At 43.9% G+C, this 14,095-nt stretch overlaps 1 protein-coding gene and 2 long non-coding RNA genes across 5 annotated transcripts in view; 1 reads left to right on the forward strand and 2 right to left on the reverse strand.

Moving 5' to 3' along the window:
• The window catches only part of LOC309497139, a 549,185-nt gene that overhangs the window by 458,771 nt on the left and 76,319 nt on the right, over positions 1-14,095 (reverse strand). The gene's annotated exons all lie outside the window — the stretch shown is intronic.
• Positions 1-14,095, reverse strand: part of LOC309497147 — a 147,312-nt gene that overhangs the window by 91,110 nt on the left and 42,107 nt on the right. The gene's annotated exons all lie outside the window — the stretch shown is intronic.
• Positions 1-14,095, forward strand: part of kdm5a (lysine demethylase 5A) — an 80,492-nt gene that overhangs the window by 58,865 nt on the left and 7,532 nt on the right. For both annotated transcript variants that reach the window (XM_082167318.1, XM_082167319.1), the window contains 10 exons: positions 664-845; positions 7,584-7,746; positions 7,826-7,945; positions 8,022-8,216; positions 9,361-9,542; positions 9,641-9,765; positions 11,952-12,105; positions 12,433-12,556; positions 12,641-12,996; positions 13,909-14,047. In XM_082167318.1, the coding sequence (XP_082023444.1) occupies positions 664-845; positions 7,584-7,746; positions 7,826-7,945; positions 8,022-8,216; positions 9,361-9,542; positions 9,641-9,765; positions 11,952-12,105; positions 12,433-12,556; positions 12,641-12,996; positions 13,909-14,047 (1,740 nt within the window). The remainder of the gene's footprint in view (positions 1-663; positions 846-7,583; positions 7,747-7,825; positions 7,946-8,021; positions 8,217-9,360; positions 9,543-9,640; positions 9,766-11,951; positions 12,106-12,432; positions 12,557-12,640; positions 12,997-13,908; positions 14,048-14,095) is intronic.

Raw genomic sequence — 14,095 nt, forward strand, 5'->3', positions numbered from 1 at the left:
CGATGTGCTGTTCTGTGCGGACAAGCACATGATGGCCCCTCAGGTCAGTCTCAGGGACCATAGATTGGTGAGGAAGAAACTTCTGAAACCCTACTGCTTGTCTCTTCACCTCCTGAAACCTCTCGACAACCGCGTTGACCGAGTAGCCAAAGAGGCCAGAAGGCGAGAGCGGAGCGTCCATTAAAACAGATCTATCTTTCATGTTGGATAGATTTTACCAGAGATGCCTGACAAATCTGTAGCGCGACGCAACTCTCGAATTGTGTCGGCGCTAACTTCCTCACTCTCATCCAGGTCTCTTAGCAGTCTGAGATGCTTGCAATATAGATATGGTGTGCAAGCATGCTACAGCCTGACCTGCTGCTGAATTCACCTTACCCACCAGCGTCGATGCAGCTTTAAGAGGCTTGGTGGATACACTTACTTCACAAATAAAAACAATAAATCTTAAGTCATTTTTGCTCGTGGTTTCACTGAATCATCGACGGTCAGCAGCAGCAAGACATTGGTCAATAAAGTGAGATTAAATGCATACAAATATTTGTTTTATTTAACATATTTACTTATTGGATGTTTGCGTAGTTTTCTTATTTTGCATTTCACTGATTTCTTCATTTTGAGGAATACTGAATCTCTTCATGTGTTGCGTATGAATGTGTGCAGGAATATGCGAACTCGGGCTGGAACCTGAACAACCTACCGGTGCTGGAGCAGTCGGTGCTGACGCACATCAGCGGAGACATCAGCGGCATGAAGCTGCCCTGGCTGTACGTGGGCATGTGCTTCTCCTCCTTCTGCTGGCACATCGAGGACCACTGGAGCTACTCCATCAACTTCCTGCACTGGTGAGTGTGTGTGTGTGTGTGTGTGTGTGTGTGTGTGTCAAGTCAAGTCATCTTCATTTATATAGCGCTTTTAACAATGTAGATTGTTCCAAAGCAGCTTTACAGTGATAATAGGAAATTACAGTAACAGAGATTGTTTAGGCTTTACAGCAGCTCTAGAATAAAGTTATCCAGATAAAGTTAGTTTTGGTTGATTCACTTCTGTCGGAATTAATTATCATTATTTTTTAACTTAGGGGCCGCTAACACGACACCATTTTAACAGAAAACTCTAAAGTTCTCTCTACGCAAACTTTAAAGACGCGATCCTGTGAGAACGCTGATGGCGTGCACAAGAGTATTATGAGTTCAGTCTGTACAGGGCTCGAAATTAACTTTTTTACTCGGTAGCACTGGTGCTCCCAACTTCAAAAAGTTAGGAGCACCAGCAAAAATTTAGGAGCACCACAACTACAAATTATACATGAACAGATTTCATTTCACTGGGGCTTTACACATCCTGTGGCCAAGATTTGAAATTTGGTCTTCTGGCTCTATATCATCTCACCTTGATGATATTGGCACATGATTTGTCATTTGCATACGTCATGTTAATCACAACTCCGTTCTTTTTCCATGAGCTGCAACATGGGTTTAAAGGGATACTTTACCGTTTTTTCATATTAAACTATGTTATTCCCTTAACTAAGACGAGTTGATACATACCTCTCTCGTCTCAGTGCGTGCACTAAATCCCTCTGTCTTGCGGCGAAACTTTGTTAGCCCAGTTCATTTAATATGGGCCAAGCAGAGAAGCTACCAAACACCTCCACGTTTTCCCTATTTAAATACAGTTACTCGCGAAGTGTAACTCGACCTAGGACGGTGACACAAAACAAAACGTTGCGCTTTTCTAAGCGTGTAAAATGGATAACTATTTTGTATGGCGGAATACCATAGCAAGTGCTTGTAAGCACTTCGACTTGGCGCAGTAATATCTTCACTAGAGGGAGCGGGGGCCGGTGAGAGGATTTTTCACGAGTGAAGATATTACTGCGCCAAGTCGAAGTGCTTACAAGCACTTGCTATGGTATTCCGCCATACAAAATAGTTATCCATTTTACACGCTTAGAAAAGCGCAACGTTTTGTTTTGTGTCACCGTTCTAGGTCGAGTTACACTTCGCGAGTAACTGTATTTAAATAGGGAAAACGTGGAGGTGTTTGGTAGCTTCTCTGCTTGGCCCATATTAAATGAACTGGGCTAACAAAGTTTCGCCGCAAGACAGAGGGATTTAGTGCACGCACTGAGACGAGAGAGGTATGTATCAACTCGTCTTAGTTAAGGGAATAACATAGTTTAATATGAAAAAACGGTAAAGTATCCCTTTAAATTTAGTGAAGGCAAGCTCTTCTTTGGCGATGGTGTATGCGGTGTTATATTTGACGTTTAGCTCTGCCAGTAGAGCGGAACAACCAGCAGCATCCTGCCGATTAAAAGCCTTAATAATCGAACCTGATGAACCTGATTTGTTTGCCACACACCTGTCCCTGCATTTTTTGCTTGGCACTTGGCACTCTATTGCTATTAATATGCTGTATTAATCTTTGTTAATCTTAGTTAATAAAAATACAGCTGTTCATTGTTCGTTCATTTTACTTCACAGTGCATTAACTATGTTAACAAATTAAAAAGAATATTTCAATAATGTAGGCTATTAGTAGCCTAAATGTGGAAATTAACATTAACAATGGTAACAAATTAACAAAGTGCAGTTTATTAATAGTACATGTTAAGTAATGTAGTTAACTAGAATTGAATAAATGGAACATTATTGTAAAGTGTTACCGATTTGTTATACACCGATTCAGACGTCTGGTGAGTTCAGTGTTGGACAGATCAGTTGTTTTAACCATTCATTAAAGTGAATCGGTTCAAATGAGTCATTAGTTGGCGAATCGGACGTCTCATTAGTGGACGTGTAGCCTACATCTATGGCAAGCCGTTTTAACATTTAATCCTTAAAACCTACTAGTATCTATTTTCATGCTACACAAAAATAACGACTTTATTCGACTACCTTCTCTCTGGGCCTCGAGTTTTTTCACGTAGTGTAACTGCGTAGCGCTTCTGTGTTGTACACACGCATCACACACATGACCAGCGTCGGCCAATAGTGAGCCTACGTGTGACGTGCAACACAGACGTGCTGCGCTAAAACACTACGTGAAAAAACTCGAGGCCCAGAGAGAAGGAAATGAATAGTGGAATAAAGTCGTTATTTTTGTAGTTTTTTTGCGCACAAAAAGTATTCTCGTCGCTTTATAAACTTAAGATTGAGCCACTGTAGTCACTTGGACTATATTAACGATGTCTTTAATAACTTTTTAGGGCCAGCAAGTTCCAATCCCTTAGAAGCCTATGGAGGAGTGAGACAGCTCTCAGATTTAATAAAAAATATCTTAATTTGTGTTCCGAAGATGAACGAAGGTCTTACAGGGTTGGAACAACATGAGGATGAGTAATTACTGACAGAATTTTCATTTTTGGGTGAACTAACCCTTTAAGTACTAGTGCCTATTCGTTAGATACTAGTACTTATTCTTTAGGTACTTTAGTAAAGATACTAGTACGGGGGCGCTAGAGAGCAGCACATAGAGTCCTTCGGATGAGACGTTAAACCGAGGCCCTGACTCTCTGTGGTCATTAAAAATCCCAGGATGTCCTTCGAAAAAGAGTAGGGGTGTAACCCCGGCATCCTGGCCAAATTTGCCCCTTGGCCTCTGTCCATCATGGCCTCCTAATCATCCTCATACACTGATTGGCTTCATCACTGTCTCCTCTCCACCAGTAAGCTGGTGTGTGGTGGGCGTTCTGGCGCAATATGGCTGCCGTCGCATCATCCAAGTGGATGCTGCACATTGGTGGTGGTTGAGGAGATTCCCCCTTCTATGTAAAGCGCTTTGAGTGCTGAGAAAAGCGCTATATAAATGTAATGAATTATTATTATTATTATTATTATTATTAGAGTAGGACGCGTTTTCACTCAGCTCCGTCACACTTGACGAAATAAATAATCTAAAACTTTGTTATTCCTGCTAAATTTGATAATTGTGCATAATTAACACACCAATGATGAATAAATCTAAAAAGGCTATCAAAAAGGCTCCGTCTCCGGCTGCCGATACCGTGGAAGGCAATCCAGGAAGTCCGAAGTTAGCCGTTACAAACACATGTGGTCAAGGTAACGTTAACTCCGTTAATATGACCACAGACACCGATGTCAAAGGAGTCATTAGTTGGCGAATCGGACGTGTCATTAGTGGACGTGTAGCCTACGGCAAGCGTTGTGTGATTATCCCGGCAGTTTATGTTTTAGCACAATTCACACTCCGCGGTAATTCAGGAGAAAAAAATATCTGAATGATCCACGTGAAACTTCAGTCTCCGCCCTTTTTCTATCGTGTCAAATGATTTAGATTACTATGCACGAGTGAGAGAGAGAGCAAGACAGCGCTCGTGTTGTTTGAAGACGTGAGAGTGTGCGCGCGCAGCCGGGGCTCTCTCTCGTACTTATATATGCGCCCTGTCAAGCACAGCAGTCACTATTCTACATCACTCACCGATCAAATAAGGCTTTGGTGTCCGCCAAAAATAATGAAATGCTGGAAAACCCCTGGATTGGTTATATAACGCTGAATAGAATGACGGTCCGGCCATCGCGCATCAGCGCACATAAGGTTCACACTGTGAAGTCATTTGCAAACGTTTTTTAGAGATATGAAAACAGGTCACACCACAACCATTATCTGCACTCGCACAAATGCTCCCAAATATATTTTTAGGTCGCACAGATTAAATTTCAGGAGCATATGCGGCCAAAATGGTTGCAATTTCGAGCCTTGCTATAGGTAGGGCTGTCGCGATAATCCCAATATTGTAGTACCGCGCTACTGACAAGCCAACCGCAGAGGAATGCAAGTAACTGCAGCAACCGCGATATTCGCGTGTTCTCTTTTTTGACTGTTTTTATCATGCTGATTTGTACAGAGGCTTCGTGGAGTTGCACTTAAGCCTAAACAGACAGTGAATGAGAGAGATCGACTGAGTGCGTGCGATGACCTGCGTCTGTCTTTGAGGTCAAGTCATATATATTCGTCAAAAGGATGCTGTGTCCAAGGAAAGCGAAATATTTGTCGTGTCATCCTTTTAACGTTTAAGGGTATTTAGCATGAATGGCGTCAGTGTCAGCGCTGGTCAGCATCCACAGCGCGAGGAAGCTGTGGCAAACAGAAATCAGCGAGTCATGCATTGAATCAATGCCATTGGTCTCTATTCAGAGAAGCATCAGCTTCAGCGTTACCCATGCGACACATTGCTGCAACGGATCAAAAAACTCACGGTTCGGATCGTTTCTCGGATCGGAGTCACGGATCGGATCATTTTTCGGATCTGTTTATTAACACTTTTAAATTATTAAATTAAAATATATAAAATCAACTTAAAGTGCACAAGGCATAATATCTTCTTTTTAACATAATTAATGAAAAACAACTTAAAGTGCAACATAAAAAGATCTCCTTCCTTTAAACATGGACCAATGCTTGATGTGTTTCCACTGTCATATAGGGCTGTCAAAATTGCTCAAAAATGACGTTCGAATATTCCCTAAAAAAAACAGAACATATATTCGAACTATTCGAACATCTGGTTGTGCATTTTGTAAATGACGCGCATTACGTCAATAACAGGACAAATTAATACAAAGAGACATAACTACTTGTATAGGTAGTTTATTTAAGTTTAAACATATTTGACAACGTATTACCTACACAAAAACAAGTAAATCAACTAATGGCCAAGACCGCAGACCTCTTTCTCTCTCTCGCCCTCACCCTGCGTTCACACCAAACACGAATAGAGCGTCTGGCGCGAGTGATTTCAATGTTAAGTCAATGTAAAGATGCGTTTACGCTCGAATGAGGCGTCACGCTCTCTGCGGTTCATAACGGTTTAAATGAACAACAAATATAAGCAAATGTTGAGTGCTGATCAAGAGTTTTGTGCAAGCAATTTAAGGTCGCGACTCTTGTCCCAAATATAGAAGGCTTCATTCAGTGATTTAAACAAATATTATTAACATTAATTGAAGTTTTACAGTATATAGAACCGACATTGAACTCTCCGAGCGAGCTGTGCTGTGATAAACATGGAACTTTTCCTTGACATGAAACGGTAATCAAACCAGTGGAAGCCTGCAGTGCATGAAACTGCTGTATCTAACCTACCTTATTCATGCAATATCTATTCAGTCAGTACAGTAGCCTACACTTTAGTAATGTTTCTGTTTAACGTTAAATAAAATTACCTGTCCCTGACCCCTCAGGCAGCGCGCCCACTCGCAAAACAGACAGCCGGGCCTCTGCTACCGCGGGCGTGTTTTTCCACATTCGGATATTAATTTTCACCCTAGATATTCTGTTTTTTAAAACTATTCGAATATATATTCTAATTTAGAATATTCGTTGACAGCCCTACTGTCATATGGCTTTCTTGTGCCACAGTGCCTACACACGGTCACGGTTTTATCCACTAACCTCTTTCCTTCATCATTATATTTGACAAGGAAGCCAAAATGCTCCCATACAGGGGATTTAAATAACGCGGGGCGTTCAAGCTCCTCCGCTCGCCATGACCGCGCTGTGTGTGGACTGAACATGCGCACAACTTTCTTTTTTTTCATAAATCAATCCGCGGATCACGTGTGTGCCGAACCGAAGATATTGATCCGAACGGATCACGGATCAATGATGATCCGTTGCACCACTAATTGCTGGTCAGCTGAGCTTTGAAAGGTGGAGCTCAAAGTTAAAAAAAATTATTAACACCTTGTTTCATTACATCTATCTTTTAATGAATCAGCATTTTTGAACGTGTTCGTTGAATGAACGGTTTAATGTCTCACTCAAAGACAGTCCGTTGCCGTAACAATGTGACAGCCTTTCAATGCGCAGAGACGCTGTTTAGTTTCGGCTACATTAGTTACTGAAAATTGACTCGTTTTTGTGCATGCTGACCACATCGTAACACTTATTTATATAGCAACAAACAAATAAATAAATGGCGATAAAACCGCATATCGCGCTATTGAGCCACTCAAAATTACTGCATGGGAAAATCCTTCACCGCGACAGCCCTATCTATAGGTATGCGCGTTTGAATGTATGTGCACAGGCGTGTAGAGCGTGAGTGTGTGTACGTGTGTGTGTGTGTGTGTGTGTGGGCACATCGAGGACCACTGGAGCTACTCCATCAACTTCCTGCACTGGTGTGTGTGTGTGTGTGTGTGTCAAGTCAAGTCACCTTCATTTATATAGCACTTTTGACAATACAGATTGATTCACAGCAGATTGATGTGATGACAGGAGATTACAGTAACAGAGATTGTTTAGGCTTTACAGTAGCTCTAGAATAGTTATTGAATAGAGTAAGTTATTGTCCAGATAAAGTAAGTTTTTGAATGATTCACTTCCGTCAGAATTAATTATCATTAGTTGTTAACTTAGGGGCCGCTAACACAACACCGTTTTAACAGAAAACTCTTAATGTGTTCCGGCCGTTCATTTGCACAATAACAGTGTTTGGAGCTCGAGAACGCAAACCTTGAAATAGGTTCCAAGATGTAAGTTTTGAACATTTTTGATAAACGTTATCTCCGTGTAAACTTGAGGTGGCACACTAATGTGTGTGTGTGTCTCAGGGGCGAGCCCAAGACGTGGTACGGGGTCCCAGCACACGCCGCAGAGCAGCTGGAGACGGTCATGAAGACAGTGGCCCCGGAGCTGTTCGACTCTCAGCCGGATCTCCTGCATCAGCTCGTCACCCTGATGAACCCCAACCTCCTGATGGAGCACGGCGTCCCGGTACTTCTCCACCCGTCCCGCTCTAACAGAGACGCTGCTGAGTCTGCCGGTGTGTAATCATCATCTCACTGTCACACAGGTGTACCGGACCAACCAGTGCGCGGGAGAGTTCGTGGTCACCTTCCCCAGAGCCTATCACAGCGGCTTCAACCAGGGCTACAACTTTGCTGAAGCGGTGAACTTCTGCACTGCAGACTGGGTACGTCTTACACACCTGTTTACTCGCCGTGAAGCCTTGCCTGTGTGTGTGTGTGTGATGACCTGTGTGTGTGCAGCTGCCCGTCGGGAGGCAGTGTGTGGCGCATTACCGGCGTCTGCACCGCTACTGCGTGTTCTCGCACGAGGAGCTGGTGTGCAAGATGGCCGCTGACCCCGAGAGCCTGGACGTGGAGCTGGCGGCGGCCGTGGTGCGAGAGCTCAGCGACATGATGGAGGAGGAGAGCCGGCTGAGAGAGGCCGTGCAGGAGATGGTGAGAGACGCCAGGGTTTACTCACACACCATGGGACAACATAACACCACAATCAGGACCATTGAAAATGTGCAGTTGTTGCATAAAATCAATATGACAAGAAGGCAAATGGCACTTACATTTTTAGACATATTTGCTCCACCCAAAACCGTTTTAAACAGAGCATCTCCAGGCAACACACACAGTAGTGGTGTTTCCTTACTGAATGAATCAGCCACTTTAAACAAACTGGTTGAGTGAACGATTCAATGACTCATTCAAATCAGTGTCATACAGAGTGAAGACACAATTAAACAGCAGATGGCTTTTGAGGCTTTTCAAACTAACAGCAATGTTCTTCATTCAGAAACTGAAGAGAGGACAAAAGTGTACTCAAGTCACGGCTGAAGGGCGTTGTTAGGCTCGACGTGAAGCGGAGTCAGCCGTGATTTATTCACCATACAGCACAGCCTCCAGTACCTTACTGCTTTTATAGAACAGTTTCCACACAATACTAATATTAAAGCCCAAAAATATGCATCAATGCAACGTTCATGAAGTAAAATCACTGAAATCCTTCCTTCCGCTGGTAAAAATAGTCCCTGTCCGTGAACAGAAACAGAAGTTACGTTATTTCTCCATTAGATGGCGGCAAAGACTATCTTTGAGTGAGTCAGTCAGTAGAGAAGACTTTTATATTGAAAGGACTTGTGACACGGAGAAGCAATGCAACTGGTAAATGACTAGCGTGTCACAGGAAAACACCTTAACTGTTAAAAGGACAAGATATCGCACAAATTTATTATGAATATAGGACTGACCTGAAGAAAAATGCCATATCTACTGTAAATGCAGGGACACTCACTTACTCGATCTCACACAATACTCTACTCTATAAGCTTCAATGAACGATATCAATGAGAACATGTGTTTACGCTGCTAAGAGTGGTTGCTAGGGGTGTGTAGTGATACACTGTTGGATGAAGCGGTTGATCATGAATAAAATGCAGCTATTGACCAATCAGAATCAAGGACTGGAACTAACCGTATTATAATGCTGAAAAATTGCTACTTTAATGATTGTATTATATTACTATATCACAGTTATGAGCTGAATGCTGTTATTAACTGTGGTGTGTGCCGCTGATCTCCTCGGGTCCTGCAGGGGGTGCTGTCCTCGGAGCAGGAGGTGTTTGAGCTGGTGCCGGATGACGAGCGGCAGTGCTGGAAGTGTAAGACCACCTGCTTCCTGTCAGCGCTCACCTGTGTGTGCAGCCCTCAGCGTCTGGTGTGTCTGCGTCACGCCGCTCACCTGTGCAGCTGCTCCGCCAGAGACAAGTGCCTGCGGTGAGAGTCTGCACACGCCCCTCACGCCAGCTGATGATAACCTGTGTGTGTGTGTGTGCTGCAGGATCTGATGACCTCTGTGTGTGTGTGTGCTCCAGGTTCAGGTACCACCAGGATGAGTTCCCTGTGATGCTGTACGGGGTGAAGTCGCGAGCGCAGTCCTACGACACCTGGGCCAGGAGGGTCTCGGAGGCGCTGGCGGCCGATAGCAGGAGCAAGAAAGGTCAGACACAACACGGCCGATGTCAACGATTCAATGACTCATTCATAAACAACTGCCTCATTTCTGAATGAATCAGCCGTTTCAACGAATCGTTTGAATAAATGACTCAATGACTCGCTCATTAAGACGCTCGCCTGCCGCCACCTACTGGCGGTTTAGGGTTATGTTTAGAAGTGTAATTCTTTCCAACATTTCTTATTTGCATATTCAAAATATATTTAAAACAATCTCATAACATTATTTAACCCAGTTGTAATTTTTCAGTGTAAATTATTTGATTTGTATCAGCCTTATAGTGTCTTATTATTCTAATTTAATTTATTGATCAAGTTCAGGAATTTGAAATGAAAGATGAAGCATATCGTCGCTGTCGGGCGGAAACCTCGGATGTCCAAATTTGGTCAATTTCATATTTTTTCACAAATCGATGCTATTGGTCAGTCCCCACGTGGTTCTGTTATTTTTACAAATTATTAACCAATCTAAAGTGTTGAAAATAGCTTGAGAGCAAATCTCGTAACTCCATTGGACACTTCAACTGTCTGAGAATCCTCGTAACTCCACCTCTTCTTCACTCCGCGGCGGGAGCCTCGCGGCATTTTGTCTCCTCAGGATTGAAACTCGCAAGTCGCAACGATTAAGAAACCCTCGTTGAGCAACACGTAAAGCAAGCCTTAACTCTGATTTTATCTGTGTTAAACTATGATTGATTGATTGATTGATTGATTAGCCTTTATTGTCTCCTAGCGGAGAAATTCATCTTGGGCATTCGGGACAACAGATGCAGCACAACATACATAACACATTACATGATTTACTACACATAACATGAATTACTACACATAATTATCACCTTAAAAAAAAAAAAAAAAAAAAAAAAATCAGTTATTGATGTATTTTAAATGTCTACGTATTACTAGGCTTATTATTAGTCTTATTATACTTGTGCATTGAAGTTTTAAAATGTATCTAATATAATACTTGAATTGAATTAAATGTTTTGGATACCAGCTTTAAATTATTGTTTTTATTATTATTTTACTGACTCGAAGTTGGCACTGTGCATGTAAAATACCCCAAGTAGCAGGTTTTATTTATGGGAGAAAAAGGGTCTGTCTACTGGCGCCAGTAAGTTAAGCCTATTTTTGCATAACTCTGTCTGTTTTTTAGACAATAACGAGTGAAAATAGTTAGGTTAGATACATTTGAGTAGGCTTGTTTTGTTAAAAATCGATAGCTGTAATGTTTCGGTGCAGAAGGAAGCCCGTGAGCCACGGAGGTAAGTTTGCGTGCAGATTAGGCAAATTTCCACCTATTAGACAACGTTAGTCAGCTCATCATTTTTTGTTCTGCTTCACTTATAGCTCTTAAACCTTTAAAATGGAGTTTAGGAAGATGTATGTAACCACAGTCGTTAGCTTTGGTTAACTATTGAAGCCTTTTCTCTTGTCAAAAGGCTCAACGCGACCGCCGATTTTGTTTGCGTGCAGATTAATTTCCGCCTATTTTAGACAGCCTAATATTTTGGTATTGCATCACTCATATCTCTTAAACGTTTAAATGGAGTTTAGGAAGATGTATGTAACCACAATCATTAGATTTGAATAGCTCTTAAAGCCTTATCTCTTATCAAAAGGCTGAACGCGACCGCAGACTGTGATGAACACTGCTGGCAGCAGCGCCGTCTGTGTCCGTTCCATTCTAATCAATGACAGCGTAACCTCGTATCTCCCTGCTCCCAAGTCATAAATCTCGTATCTCCGATTAAACATAATTTTAGGGAAATGTTGTGTTAATGTTGGTATACAACAGTATATGATAGCAATATAAGGTATAATACCAACTTTAACGATACAATGTTTAATAACTCAAAAAATATGCAGTTTTTTTTATTTCCTGAAAAATAATGGTTTTGGAGATATGAGGATTCCGCCCGACAGCGACGATATATTTCATAGCATATAAAAGGGGGGGGGTTGCCCTCTAAAGGTGCAGATATGACAATATGCAGATTTAAATATATCAGAGCTGATTGAATATTGCTTCAGAATAATTTATATTTACATCACACACACAAAAAAAGTCCGCACAGGCAAGTTTTTTTCCTGGTACGAGTGACTGCCAGATGAAGGATCAGATGACAGGCTTGCTGTGGGTTATACACACGTGTCTCTGGTGCTCCACAGATCTGATCGAGCTGAAGGTGCTGATGGAGGACGCGGAGGACAGGAAGTACCCGGAGAACAACTTCCTGTTCCGCAACCTGAGAGACACGGTGAAGGAGGCCGAGACCTGCTCGTCTGTGGCTCAGCTGCTGCTCAGCAACAAGCACAGGCACAGGTGGGTGTGCGTGTGTGTGTGTGTGCTCGTCTGTGTGTGTGTGTGTGCGCTCGTCTGCGTGTGTGTGCGTGCTCGTCTGTGTGTGTGTGCGCTCGTCTGTGTGTGCGTGCTCGTCTGTGTGTGTGTGTGCGCTCGTCTGCGTGTGTGTGCGCGTGCTCGTCTGTGTGTGCGCATGCTCGTCTGTGTGTGTGTGTGCGCTCGTCTGTGGCTCAGCTGTGTGTGTGTGCTCGTCTGTGGCTCAGCTGCTGCTCAGCAACAGGCACAGGTCAGTGTGGCTGTCCTATGTGATATGCACATGAATGAATGTGTGTGTGTGTGTGTGTTCAGGAGGGAGCGTCCTGACAGCAGTGCACAGAAGGCACGCAGCAAACTGACGGTGGAGGAGCTGAAGGTGTTTGTGGAGCAGCTGTACCGCCTACCCTGCATCATCAGCCAGGCCCGACAGGTCAAGGTGAGTCTGACCCCTAACCCCTGCACTGACTGACCCCTGACCCCTGCAGCGAGTCCTCACGCGTGTGTGTGTGTGCGCTCACAGGATCTGCTGGAGAGCGTGCAGGGCTTCCACGAGCAGGCACAGGCGGCGCTGGCGGACCGCACGCCGGACTCCGGGAAGCTGGCGGCTCTGCTGGCTCTGGGCTCGGGGCTGGACCTGGAGCTGCCGGAGCTGCCGCGGCTGGAGCAGGAGCTGACGCAGGCACGCTGGCTGGACGAGGTGCGGCTGACGCTAGCGGAGCCGGCGCGCCTCACGCTGGAGCTGATGAAGCGGCTCATCGACTCCGGAGTGGGTCTGGCGCCGCACCACGCTGTGGAGAAGGCCATGGCCGAGCTGCAGGAGCTGCTGACAGTGTCCGAGCACTGGGAGGAGCGGGCGCGTGCCTGTCTGCAGGCCAGGTGACTCTCTCACACACACACACTCTTCTTTAATCAGGTGTCACAGCACAAAGACTGATCTTCAGGGTTCATACAAGCTGCTTGAATTTGACTTTTTGAAATTTAAAATTTATTTTGCCCCATCACAAGATAATATAAATATAAATAATATAAATAATATAAATCTATGGTTTCCCCAGAATGTGGCTGTGAAATTTCAGTTCAAAAATCCCCTCAGATCATTCATTATAGTTTTTTGAGAGTGAGCAAAAACATGTGTGTCCTTTTAAATGCAAATGAGCTTTAGCTCCGCCTCTGTCCAGAAGAGGACGGAGCCTTTACACGAGCTTCAGAAACTCCAGAAATAACAAAACAGGCCAATCTCTCTCATCCAGAATCCCAGAATAACCAGTAGCGAGTGCAGCCTTACGGAGAGACTCAGGAAGAGTTTCTGAATGTTAGTGGAGACATTTCTGTAGTTGTTGTGGAGTTACATTGATCATCTCATCATCATGTTTAACTTCTCCACAAGTGTCCACAGTTCCTGAGGTCTTTATAAGACAGCTGTGACATGTTTTGGTCAATAGTGGTCACTGTTGTCGCTTTTGAAACCAAATGTCGGCTGGTGTGTGTAAACGTGCAGATTAAGGGCCGCTAATATTATAATAAGATCCTCTTCATACGTCAGAAGGAGAGCGAAATAGGCTTATTTTTTGACATGCTTGCAGAGAAAGGCTCACCAAAATAAAGTTACTGGGTTTCACTTTTCACGTTTTCTGGGTTGGTAGAAGCACCGGGGACCCAATTATAGCTCTTAAACACAGGAAAAGTCATGATATGTCCCCTTTAAGTCCTGGAAAACCATTGACTGCCTTCTCTGTGGAGTGTGTGTTCGCTCCCCCATGTGACGGTGGTGTCTTTGCTCTTCTGCAGGCCTCGCCACAGCCTGCTGACGCTGGAGAGCATCGTGACGGAGGCCAGGAACATCCCAGCGCACCTGCCCAATGTCCTGGCCCTCAGAGACGCCCTGCTCAGAGCCAAGGAGTGGACGGCCCGAGTGGAGGCCATCCAGGTGACCGTGTGTCCCGCAGTGACCTGGACATGCTAGTTTACTCACATA

The sequence above is a fragment of the Leuciscus leuciscus genome, assembly GCF_965113295.1.
Source record: "Leuciscus leuciscus genome assembly, chromosome: 4".
Classification (NCBI taxonomy): Eukaryota; Metazoa; Chordata; class Actinopteri; order Cypriniformes; family Leuciscidae; genus Leuciscus; species Leuciscus leuciscus.